General features: G+C 41.5%; 1 protein-coding gene across 1 annotated transcript; it reads right to left on the reverse strand.

The window, feature by feature from the left end:
* Positions 1–9933: 9933 nt before the first annotated feature.
* Positions 9934–11636, reverse strand: LOC114499470 (ADP-ribosylation factor 1-like). The gene is given in 2 exon segments (XM_036028126.1): positions 9934–11109; positions 11111–11636. Coding segments are annotated over 2 exon segments (537 nt in total). The 5' UTR covers positions 11545–11636; the 3' UTR covers positions 9934–11006.
* Between the last annotated feature and the right edge of the window lie 1994 nt (positions 11637–13630).

The following is a 13630-nucleotide window of genomic DNA, read 5'->3' on the forward strand; positions in this document are numbered from 1 at the left end:
TTACTTTTGGCATCTCAAAGCTGTGTTAACCTAGATGCATAAGAACAGTGGACAAGGCTTGCTTGAAAACTTTCACTAAAGAAGCTATAGGCTGGGGTGTGACAACCCACCATGACCTGCCCAGTTAGGAATTTATGATTTATTATAGCACTCCTTTCTTGTCTGCTGAGGGGAGGTGGAGGGAAAGCAGGAGGCAGGAAGCCAGCTTTGCCAAGGAAATACTACCCTTGTATTATTGTTAACCTTCCTGTGAGATTACCAGGGAAGGCTCAAGGATGGTGCCAGAGAGAAGATGAGTAGGACTTGCCAAAAGGATACAATTTCAGTAGGTGGAGATGTCAGAGGTAGAGAAGAAATACCCCCTGCCACTTCAGTGAACTTCCCCACTAGCTGATGTAAAATATATGGTCATCTGATCTGTCAACTGTTAAGCAAAAGGAAAAACATTGTTGTGGCAAGAGAGGGCGTAGGGCGTGGCAGGTAGGCCCCAGAGAAAAGGTAGGAAAAATCAACTGTTCAGTCAATGACTTTTTTTTTATTCCATATTTATTGAGTATCTATTATGTGCCAGGCACTGAGCTGGGTACTAGGGATACAGAAATGAACAAAACTGACAAAAGCCCTATCTTCAAAAAGGTTACATTCTAGTGAGGAGGGAGAGAGAGGGAGAGGGAGAGAGACTGACTATGAAAGGAGGGATGGAAAGAATGCTGAAGAGAGGAGAGTCTATGTAGTATGTCAGATGTGCTCTGGAGATAAACTAAGGGGTGGGGAGGTAAGAGGATATGTTGTGTTTTTCCTCCAAATTTTAAATGAATTATGTGCAAATTGATATAAAGGTAAAAGTATACACTGTCTTTTATCATTTTCTATGAGTTGGAGAGCTGAATAGGTGATGACCCAGGAAATTTGTCTATGAATGACTCACTGCCTGGGGAAAATAAGCCAAGATCTCTGAACAGAGCATTTTTTTTTTCTCAAAGCCAGATGTGGTGATAGAAGAAAATGGAATTGTACCCTAGACCCCTAAACAAACACTGTGGTTCTAAAACAAGTGTGAATCTGGTAAGCTGTGATAGAACTACAGAGGGAAGAGGAAAGAGCAAAAGTAGCACCTTCTTAGCCCTGGCTGGTGTAGCTCAGTGGGTTGGGCATCTTTCTTGTAAATAGATCAAATGTTCAATTCCCACTCAGGGCACATGCCTGGTGTATGGGTTTGGGGTGCAACGTTTCCCTCTATTTCTCCCTTCCCCTCTCTCTAGAACCAATAAAAAAAATGTAGCACCTTCTCAGCTCCTTTTCCTGGGAACAGGGTGTGGGGTAGTAGAGAGGGGAGAAAGGTAGGTCTTGAGCTGGGTAGGGGTGCAAAGACCATGTTTTCCTCAGGAGGGGTTCCCTGTTCACAGATGCATGAGGAGGCTGGAAATGGTGAAGCTGAGAAAGGGATTTCAACCTGCCCATTTTGTCCTCCACAGCATTATTTTCTGAACCAAGAGTTTCAGAACTATAACATTTATCATACTTCTTGGTGCCAGAGATGAAATTGGGACACAAAAATATTGACATTCTAAACACATTTTGATAGCTTATGAGTATAATAGGACACAATAGTAGAAAGTAGAATTAGTGGTTGAGGAGGGAAAGACCAAATGTGGGACAGTATTAATGTTAGTGGTAACAGATAATAGCCATTGGAAGAAGACTGGGGGATGTACAACGGCTCCTCAAAAGTCTGCACTGACCTGCAAGATAGAGTCAGTGATCACCTATACTCTCTTTGAAGCTGGGGAAATAGGGATGGGGTTTGTGACCGAAATTGACTCAATGACTTAAAATTCCTGGTTTCACCTGCTATCACTCCTGCTCCTCTGTTAATGATAAGATTGGGGGAAATTTAATGGAATTCCTAATAGAAGGGGGAGGGGACCTTGTTGGCTATCTCTGATGCTCTTTAGCTCTGTCCTTGGGCAAGTCTCTGTACCTCTTGGAGTTCTAGCTTTCTCTTCTGGGGGACTTGAATTGATCTTTTAATCCCTCAGACATTGTGTAAAGAGAAAGATGGGGCCCCTTTGCCAACCCAGGCTGGCTGTGTGGAAGGAAGTTGGTCACGTACAGGTAGTAAGGTGTCATCCTTTTTTTTTTTTTTAAAGATTTTATTTATTTATTTTTAGGAGGGAAGGGAGGGAGATAGAGAGAGAGAGAGAGAGAGAGAAACATCAATGTGCTGTTGCTGGGGGTTATGGCCTGCAACCCGGGAATGTACCCTGGCTGGGAATCGAACCTGGGACACTTTGGTTCCCAGCCCACGCTCAATCCACTGAGCTACGCCAGCCAGGGCTTTTTTTTTAAATCATTGTTCAAATACAGTTTTCTCCTTTTGTGTCATCCTTTTTTGAATAGTGTTTCCTTTTTGCTTCCTCTGCACAGAGAAAGCAATGGGAGTAAGCACAAGAAAAGTTCTACAGGAATCTGAGAAGTGGGATCTGAGAAGTGTCATCTCACCCAGGTTTATAGTATGAATCTTATTTAGAAGCTGCAGGTTACCAATACTTTCTATATGTGGTCAGCAGTGCCCATGAGAAATCATAAAAGTAACCATACTCTTCGACCTAAAAATGACATCCCCCTTTACCCCATACAGTGTGCTGATCCTATATCCACCCACTTTTCTGCACCCACACTGGCACTACCTCAGTTCAGCCCATCTTCATCTCTCACCTGGATCACTTCAGGTCCCTACCTTGTCTTCCTGTCTTCGTTTCACCTTCTTCAAGTCTTCCCCCAATATTCCTGTCTCCTAGGCATACCTGGTAACCTTACTCATCTATCTGCTTAAAAACCTTCAGTGGCTCTTCACTGTCTTCAGATGTTTATTAGCAACTAATATACAACCATCACTGTCTGAGTCCCATGGAAGATAAATCAGACACAAGACCTGGCCCTTACCTTAGCATGACAGTAAGAGCCTTGGTCACCTGGTTCTAATTTCCCCGTCCTTCCTTATCTCTTCTATCCCATCCTCTTTCACCCTTTATTCTCCATCCACACTGAGTCATGTGAAGCTCTGCCTGAGCCACGTTTTCTCTTTCTTCTGTGTACCTTTGCACACGTTGGTCCCACTGCCTGAACATTCTTTCCTTTCACATTTCCCTTGGCTAATTCCTCCTTACTCTTCAAGTGTTCCACTCAGGCATCACAGTTTCTGATTATTCTTCCCTAACTTTTTCTGTGCCACCATACTTGAAACAAAGCAGGACACACAACAGTAAGGGCAGTTTCACTGTGTGTGAACACCCGTCATAGTGCCTTCCTGTAACTGTTCGTCTTCTTGGTTCTTCACCATTAATTAGACTGTGAACCGCTCAAAGACAGGAAACTTGCATTCCCAGCACCTAGCATAGTGCTTGAAACCTCAGAGGTGTTCTGTAAATGCTTGTTGAATGAGTAAATGAATAAATTAATGAATGGATGAGTGCTCTGTCTGATTCTGAGTTTGACATGACAAGCCTGGAGAACAGGGCCCTGGCCTACACCCTCATTTTAATAGATCCCTTTTTATCCCCAGGGAGACAGCTTATAGTGTTCAATGTGTAGTCTTATACTTTTTGTTGCACTGAACTGTCTGCGCTGTTCAACACCATTTGGCAAAGCCCATGGGTATTGGGAAACTCAGGCAATTTTCAGTCATGGGCAAAATGTGGTCTGCCACTTTATGCAGTAATGCTTGTACTCTGAATTTGATGCATCCTTTTTTTTTTTTATGAATTGAAGTTGGGATTGTAAGAGGTATTAGATTTTTTTTAAGATTTTATGTATTTATTTTTAGAGAGAGAAGGGAAGGAGAGAGAGAGAGAGAGAGAGAGAGAGAAACATCAATGTGTGGTTGCTGGGGGTCATGGCCTGCAACCCAGGCATGTACCCTGACTGGGAATTGAACCTGCGACACATTGGTTCACAGCCCATGCTCAATCCACTGAGCTATGCCAGCCAGGGGTTGTCACATCCTTATTATAAATTTGGTCCAAGGCTGTTTGTTTAAGACAAGGCCCTGGCTGCTCAGAATCTGTGCATGGAGACTTCCCCAAGCCCCCATGCTTCCATGTTTCTCTTCAGCTGGAAGAAAAACTACATGTCATTAACAGGAATGGTTGATTTTTATGCCAGCTTTTGAGCTCTCCTTTGCAAGCCTATAGATTCCTGAGATTTTCAAGGACATGATCTGGCAGTTTCCTGCCTGTCATTTATTTTATATTTTTCAGTGACAGAACTGTGTTTCAGGCCAGGATGTCCTGAGAGGAAACCTGAGTAACGTAACACCTTCCTGTTGGTGTGTTTTGTGTGGATATGTGGAAGCCACAATGGTGCAATAGCTTGTTGCTGCTGCTTACAGTCTGTGGTATTCATTATCCTCAGCCTGGTTGGGGTTTTCCTCTGAGAATAAGCCAGTACAGAATGAATCCCATGGTGACATTCCTGGTGACACTGTACACATGTAATAAAGAATGGGCATGCAGCCTCCATGCAGCCTTCTGCTCTGTGCTCCCAGCAAATTTAACAATGCTTGATGGCCATGTTCTAGCCCACTATCTGTTGGAGAAGTCTATGGTATGGTACTAGACACCTGAATCCCTGCCAAGTTCATCACTGAGAATGACTTGCTTTTAGACTCACATTTGTTTTGTATAAAATCTTTCATTGAACACACCTGGCATACATCTCAAATTTCCTGCACATTAGCCAAGGAATTCTAACTAATGAAAGCTGAAAGCTACGACACTTTTATGACTAAATTAACACCCTGAAAGATTAGTGAATATTATGTGGATTATATTAACTAGAGTTTGAACTGTGGCTATGATGTTTGCAATATAAAAATTATTTCCCAAAACCTTGAAAAAGGAGAGGAGGGAGAAAGTCATTCCTGTAAATGTTTCTGTCACTAATCATGAAAATGTCCACAACCCAGTGCTACATTTGATACCTTGCAAATAGATTTAAAAAATGAAATGAATTAGTACAGAGGCATTTATGAGCTGAAGGTACCTGAACAGGGTTGTTAGAGATTGGGAGCAGGATCTGGGTCTCATGTTTGTTTCTGTACCCAGCCCAGGGCCTCAGATGGCCATGGATACATAGTAGGTGTCGATTAACAGTCACTGAATTACTAAATGGAAATTTACTGGGGCTCTCTGTGCTGCTAGACTTCACACACAAATAGACCTGCCCCATGGGATTCTTAGCAAGAGCAGATATTTTATGAGAGCTGTCACTCCAAGTTGATTGGATGGACAAAGTGGAACTGAAGGATTGTGTTTTAAAACCAAATACATGTACTCTGCTAAATTCTACAACTTAGATGTTCTGCTTTGGGTCGGGAGTTGGACAAAATTTCCTCTAACTTGAGGTTTGTAGATTTAAGAAAATACAGATTTTTTTTTTAAAGACATAGAGATGAATCCTGCAGGCAAGCTGGCAGGAAGTCACACTGCAGTCCTTGCCTGAGAGGATGACACAGGCCAAAGGAGGAAAATAAATAAATAAAAGGTGGCCAGAACTAGTAAGGCATTTTGCAGTTTTACAGAGCTTTCCAGGTTTTTCTGGAAAAAAGGAAGAAAAAAGGAGAGTAAATGGCAAGAAGTGGATTGGTTAACAGTTGGCTTCAGAAATGCTGATGAGTGGATTTGCTTATTAGCTTTGTTTTTCTAAGTCAAGGATAGGGGAAGAGGGTGTGCTTGGCTTGGCACTGCTTCCTGGCAGAGCAATCTTCCCTAGTCTGTTTGCTGACACTGTTGTTAGAGCCACCAGAGGAGTCCAGAAGCCTGCTGCCCTCTGTGACTCATTGAATTGGGGATACAAACTACCCTCTAAAGATGTCTCAGGCTTTTGGAAGAGTGGAACGGGAAGGGGTTTTGTTTTATTTTACTTTGCTTTTTAAATGTTTATATGTATCTGAATAGGTAATTCATTTCCATGTGTCAAAACTTTAAAAAATAGATTAAAAGGTATATGGTGAAAAGTCTGTCTCCTGTTCTGGTTCCTGATTTGCCCCAAATAGATAACTCGGTTATTGGGTTTTGGTTTATCCAAACCCAATATTCTAATATTGGGCAATATTCTAATATTGTTTTTATGCATGTGCAAGATAAAAGAAATATATACTCATCTTTACTCCATTCTAACATAAATGGTACTGTGCTATATATATCTTTTTTTATTTTTAAAGAATTCTTTATTTTATTATTATTTTTTAATTTATTTATTTATTGTTTTTAGAGAGAGGGGAAGGGAGGGAGAAAGAGAGGAAAAGAAACATCGATGTATGAGAGATATACTGACTGGTTGCCTCTTGCACAGCCCCACCTGGAGACCTGGCCTGAAACCTAGGCATGTGCCCTGACGGAAAATCAAAGCTGCGATTTTTTGGTTCACATGTCGGGACTCAATCCACTGAGCCACACCAGTCAGGGCTATACATATTTTCTGAACTTTGTTTTTGGGGGTTTGTTTGTTTTTTCACTTAACACTATACCTTGAAAATGAAATAGAGAACATTCTCATTTTTATTTTTAAGATCCAGAGTTTTACAATGTATGTATTACTGTAATTTAACTGCTTCTCACTGAGGGACATCTATGTTGTTTCCAGTCTTTATTATTACAAATAAGGGACTTTCAATTCCCGGTCAGGGCATGTGCCTGGATTGCGGGTTCATCCTGGTTGCACATACCAGGTAGATGTTTCTCTTTCACATTAATGTTTCTCTCCTTTTCTTTCTTCCTCCCTTCCCCTCTCTCAAAAAATAAATAAATAAAATCTTTTTTAAAAAGTCAGACGTGCCTTTGAAACCTAGTCCTGGGTGGAGGGGCTGGAACGGGAGTAGGGGGGAGAAAACTGTACTTGAACAATGATTGAAAAAAAAAAAAAAAAAAAAAGAAATCTAGTCCTGATGTTTACTAGGTGACTGACTTTGGGCCTTCATTGCCTCTTTAGAAAAACAGGGGTTATTTCATGTTTTTTAAAAAATACATGGTATTGATTATGCTATTACAGTTGTCCCAATTCTCCCCTTTGGCCCTGATCTTTCTGATACCCCCATTCCCTCTAGCATTTTCCCCCCTCCTTAGTTCATGTCCCTGAGTTGTGCATATAAGTTCTTTGGCTTCTCCATTTCCTATGCTATTCTTAACCTACCCCTGTCTATTTTGTGCCTATCAATTATGCTTCTTAATCTGTGCACCTTTTCCCCATTCTTTCCCTTCCTCCTCCTAGCTGATAACCCTCCAAATGATCTCCATATCTGCGATTCTGTTCCTGTTCTGATTGTTTACTTTGTTTTAGTTTTTTTAGATTCCTTTGTTGACAGTTGTGAGTTTGTTGCCATTTTAATGTTCATACTTTTGATCTTCTTCTTTTTCTTAGATAAATCCCTATAACATTTCATGTAATAAGGGCTTGGTGATGATGAACTTCTTTAGCTTTACCTGCCTGGGAAGCACTTTATCTGCCCTCCCATTCTAAATGATAGCTTTACTAGAGAATAATCTAGGTTATAGGTCCTTGTTTTTCATCACTTTGAATACTTCTTGCCAGTCTCCTCTTACCTGCAAAGTTTCTTTTGAGAAATCAGTGGACTGTCTTATGGGAACTCCTTTGTAGTTAAGTCTCCGCTTTTCTCTTGTTGCTTTTAAGATTCTCTATCTTTAAGCTTTGGCATTTTAATTATGATGTGTCACGGTGCAGGCCTCTTTGGATCCAACTTGTTTGGGACTCTCCGTGATTCCCAAACTTGTATGTCTGTTTCCTTCACCAAAGCAGAGAAGTTTTCTTTCATTATTTTCTTCAAGTAAGTTTTCAATTTCTTGCTCTTCCTCTTTTCCTTCTGGCATCACTATGATTTGGATGTTGGTATGTTTGGAGAAGTCCCAGAGGTTCCTTATACTACCCTCATTTTTTAAAAGATTTTATTTATTTATTTATTTTTAGAGAGGGGGAAGGAGAGAGAAAGAGAGGGAGAGAAACATCAGTGTGTGGTTGCATCTTGCACACCCCCTACTGGGACCTGGCCCACAACCCAGGCATGTGCCCTACACTGGTAATTGAACCAGCAACCCTTCAGTTTGCAGTTCAGTATTCAATCTACTGAGCATACCAGCCAGGGCCTACCCTCATTTTTTTTAATTATTTTTTCTTCTTGCTCTTCTGGTTTAATGCTTATTTTTTTTCCTTATGTTCCAAATCATTGATTTGAGTCCCGGGTTCATCTCCTCCACTGTTGGTTCCCTGTAGATTTTTCTTTCTTTTATTTAGTGTAACATTCATTTCTTCCTGGATCTTTTTCATGTTGTTGCTATACTCAATGAATTCTTTGAGCATCTTGATCACCAATGTTTTGAACTCTGCATCTGAGAGGCTGGTTATCTCTGTTTCATTTAGTTCTTTTCCTGGGATTTTGTTCTGTTCTTTCATGTGGGCTATATTTCTTTGTCTCCTGAATTTGGCATCCTCCCTGTGTTTGTTTCTATGTATTAGGTAGAGCTGCTTTGATTCCCTGTCTTAGTAGTGTGGCCTATTGTAAAAAAGGCACCCATCTGGATAAATGTGGCTCCTTTAAATCCTTGGTTGTCAGACTTCCATACATCTCGATTTTCTGACAATTCTGGCTGTTATTTATTTTGAGGTATAGTTGTAATCCTTTCTATGGTTGCACAAGGAGGCAAAGCGTGTTTACCTATGCCTCCATCTTGACCTGAAGTCTGTTTTATGTTTTTATTACCTGTTCCATAACATTGCTATGAAAGATTAAATAATAGAATATACAAAGTACTTGAGAGACAGTAAGTCTCAGTGAAAAATTGATGTCTTTATAATTGTGATATAAGTTAATTGAGCCTAAGGAGGGGGTCATGGGAGCCTCCAATTTATAATCCTTCTGTCAGATGCACAGATAACAACTTGGACTTGTGATTGGTGTATGAAGTGGAAGCAGTTTTCTGGCACTGAGACCTTTAGTGTGGAATCTAATACTATCTCCAGGTGGATAGTGTAAGAATTGAGTTAAATTGTAGGATACCCAGTCAGTGTCTGCTGAGAATTAGAGAATTGCTTGATGGTGTTGAGAAAACACATATATTGGACTAATATTTAATTTTCCTAGGCATCAGAATGTTTCTCTAATTATTCTTTTAGGTCTTTAGGTAAAGTAGTTTTCTTCACAAAGGCTCTGGATGTTTCTTATATAAGGGTTTTTTTTTACTATTATATTTTTAACTGTAAATTAGTGGCATATAGAAATCTATTATTTTGTATATATTTACTTTGTAACTTTTGTTGTAATATACATAATTATGAATTTGCCTGTACCAGTGGTTTTCAAAAAATTTTCTTGAGTTTTTAGGTAAAGTAGCATATCATTTACAAATAATGACACTGTTGTGTTTCAACTCTCTAGAGCTGTTATTTATTTTCCTTGTCTTTAGTAACTAGAATTTCTAGAACAATGTTTTAAAATAGTGCCCTTTCTTTCCCTGTTCTAGACCTGACTTTAAAGGAATAACTCTAGAATTACCCCATTAAGTATAATGAGGCTATTGGTTTACAAACTTTTATAACAAGATTCTAGGATTTTCTAATCATAAAGAAGTTTGTATCAATTGCCTTTGCTTCTACAATTAGTTAGAATAATGCTACAAAAAATGAGAAAAAAACAGCTAATTCTCTTTTTCCTGCTTTGTTTTGCCCTGTCTACTAGATTGTTACTTTTAAAACTTAGACCTAAGCAAGAGAGCCCCCTACTCCGAAAGTTATACATTAGAGGGCCCCACATATCTCAAGCACATAAAATAATAAACTATTTAAAGAACTCACAGAAATCTTTGTCATTCAGGACCTGGTATTTAGTGCTCACCCAGTCCTACTAACAACATGTACTTTTTTTTTATTACTAATTGTGTATTGAAAGCAGTAAGAGGTTCTACGACACCAGATAAACCAATTCTGAGGTTTTCCCCTAAGATAAAGTTTAACAGTTCCAGCTTCTTCAGTGTTTATCAAAATACAAAAGAAAAAAGTAGAGGTTGTTGATTTTGATGTCAAACTTGACCCTTGCAGACTGAAGGAGTGAAAGCACATATGGACAGGGGCTCTGAGGAGCTAGGCTCTAAGATGACGGGTCACATGTCCGTGCTCCTACTGGTGAGACCCAGACAACCTGGAGCAAGTGAGCGTGCATGGGGACCATAGAGGGGCTCCTGCTCTGCCAGAGTGATCCTGCCAAAGCACCTACACCAACCCAAGGAAAGGCTGAGGTCCCTCTAAGGGGTCCTTCAGTGGTGGCCACAGCCCCAACCCTTCCCTCTGGCAGTGGTATAAGCACAGGTACAAGCAAATGCTATGGAATGCGGAAGACCCAGCGAGACAGCCATTCAGGGGCCATAAGTGACCAGGCAGAATGTTTTGTGGCTGGTTCAGCCCACCACGTGCTCCAGACTCGAGAGACCACGGGTAGACTGGACTCAAGCCATTACTATAGAACCTACAGTAGGCACATTTCCCCCTTCTCTGTGTTCAAGTGTCTCTTTATCTTGTATTTGTAACTATTTTAAAAAATGCACTGAGCTTGGGTTAAAAATCAACCATCACAATGGATCTCAACACAGATCTAAAGCCCAGAGGAGTGTTGAACTGATCTGACAGCTAATCCTAGAGGCCCTGGTGCCTAAAATCCCTTCTCTGTACTAGACAGTGGGTTGATTCTCATTTTACAATAAAAAGAGCTGAGTCATATTGCATAGGAGTACCAGAAACTGCCTCATTGGAAACAAGAACTATTTACATTAAATAAAAACCCGGTTGCAGGCTGTGTCTGCACATGTACAGCATAGTGAAGCACTCACACTGGGACCGACCATGGAGACAGCTTCTGGCACTCACACCACAGGGGCACGGCTGCCACATGAGAGGAAAAGTGAGGGTGAAGGAGGGAGTGAGGGGGGAGAGAAGAGTGCAGCTCACTTCAGGTTCCAGAGCTGATTGGACAGCCAGTCCAGTCCCTCATAGAGCCCGTCCCCACTGGTAGCGCAGGTCACCTGAATGTACCAGTTCCTGAGAGCGCAGTCCCAGCTTGTCCATGATCTCCGCTGCATTCATGGCATTGGGGAGTTCCTGCTTGTTTGCGAACACGAGGAGAACAGCATCCCTGAGCTCCTCCTCTGCCAGCATCCGCATGAGCTCCTCTCGGGCTTCATTGACACGCTCTCGGTCGTTGCTGTCAACCACAAAGATGAGACCTTGTGTGTCCTGGAAGCAGTGGCGCCACAGAGGCCGGATCTTGTCCTGACCACCCACGTCCCACACGGTGAAGCTGATGTTCTTGTACTCCACAGTTTCTACATTGAAACCTATGGTGGGGATGGTGGTCACAATCTCATCCAACTTCAGTTTGTACAGGATAGTGGTCTTCCCTTTAGCATCCAGGCCCACCATCAGAATGCGCATTTCTTTTTTGCCAAAAAGGCCCTTAAAGAGGTTTGCAAAGATATTCCCCATGCTGTAGACTGGAGGGAGACACACTGGCCAGAGAAACCCTCAGGGTCCGCGGCACTGCTGCTGCTCCTCCGAGCCAGGCGTTGGTTTCGCTCAACATGTACTTTTATGACTAACTATATTCAGGCCTCCAGTAACCAGGGCTTCTCATTCTAAGATCTTGCTCTTTCTACTTCATTTTGTTGCTACTGTACATAAGGTTCTCTGCTAGGGCCTGGAAGATACAGCCATGGCAAATCAACTCCCCTTGTCCTCAAGTTTACAGTTCACTAGGAGAGGTAAGACAAAATAAGATATGTGGGTCTCAGAGAGGTACACATCAAGGGCTGTGGCTCTTTAGAGAAGAAAAAAATCCCAACTATTGGGGAGAAGAGGTTTCATGGAATAGGAGAGGTTGGGTTGGGCTTTGATTTGAACCAGCAAAAGTAGGAATTAGAGAAGCATGTTAGGCTGAGCAAACAGCCTGAGCAAAGAAGTAGAAAATAGTGGTTCAGTTTGGTTGAAGTTCAGGGCTTGTATTAGAGAAAATAGAAAATGTGGGAAAGAACACAGTTGTTTTGATGAGGCCTTGGGTATCAGGTTTTGGATTCTGCATTTTATTCTGGTGACAGTGGTGAATCTCAGACAACTTTTCAGCCAAGGAAAAAGCATGCTGGGAGCTGAGAATTAGAAGAGGGAAAGTTATTATGACCCAGCAATTCCACTTCTGGGAATTATCACATGAAACCCGAAACACTAGTTCAAAAGCACCCCTATGTTCATCGCAGCATTATTTACAATAGCCAAGTTTGGAAGCAGTCCAAGTGTCCATTGGTAGATGAGTGCATAAAACAACTATGGGACATTTACACAATGGAATACTACTTGGCCATAAAAAAGAAGAAAAGTTTACCATTTGCAGCAGCATGGATGGATGTGGAGAACATTATGCAGAGTGAAATAAGGTAGTCAGAGAAAGACAAGTACCACATAATTTCACTCATATGTGGAATCTAATAAACAAACTGAACTAACAAGCAAAAGAGACAGACTCATAGAGAGCAGGGTGACAGCTGGGGGCACAGGGCTGGCAGGTGGGAGAGGTTGAGCAATAAAGAAAACTCATGGAAATGGACAACAGTGTGGTGAATGTGGGGTGGGGGAAGGGTGGGTGGAGGTGGAAGAGGGTATAGTGGGGATAAATGGTGATAGAAAAAATGAAAAATACCTGGCTGGCGTAGCTCAGTGGATTGAGCGTGGGCTGCAAGCCAAAACGTCTCAGGTTTGATTCCCAGTCAGGGCACATGCCTGGGTTGCAGGCCACGTGCAACCCAGCAACCGCACATTGATGTTTCTCTTTCTCTCTCTCTCTCTCTTTCTCCCTCCCCTCCCTCTCTAAAAGAAATAAATAAATTCTTAAAAATATAAAAAATAAAGTGCATTTCTTTAAAAAAAGAAAAATAAATAAATAAATAAAAAGAGAAAAAGTCAGAATCATGGAAACCAGGCAGCAAACTATTTAGCAGTCCAGGAGAGACTTAGCCAGGGTGGTGCTGGAGATAGAAATGGAGAAACACCTGTGGGACACAGCATGACTATAGAATCTGTAGATGCTGACCATTGACTGTCTTATGGAAGGGCAGAGGTATGGCTTAGGAGTCCAAAAAAACAAACTTTTTGTCCTAGATGCTTGGAAAAGAGTTTCATGGACGTAAGTGTTGAAATCAAAAGAATGAACTGGTTAGGAGGAGGAGGGAGGGAGAATGGGGTGGGGCTGATGGGAAGTTGAAGAATCATTCTTTTGGACATTATGAATAACTAGTGGAATGTCTAAGTAGAGAAAACTGGCCAGTTGTTAGAAAATCAGATCTGGAGGTCAGGAGAGAGTTTTAGATGGGGGGTAGGATTTAAGGGATGTTTGCACTGTGGTAGTATTGGCATTATGGGAGTGAAGACATGCAGCACAAAAGAAGAGGACCAAAGGAAAAAGCCTTAGGAGATGTCACCATTGAGAACTGAGAGGAACAGGAGGAGGAAGTGAAGGAGTAGCCAGGAAACAGGGAAATCCTTTATGAATGATGAACCTAAAGGGAGAGACCAGGTATCTTAC

The sequence above is a fragment of the Phyllostomus discolor genome, chromosome 6 (assembly GCF_004126475.2).
Source record: "Phyllostomus discolor isolate MPI-MPIP mPhyDis1 chromosome 6, mPhyDis1.pri.v3, whole genome shotgun sequence".
NCBI lineage: Eukaryota > Metazoa > Chordata > Mammalia > Chiroptera > Phyllostomidae > Phyllostomus > Phyllostomus discolor.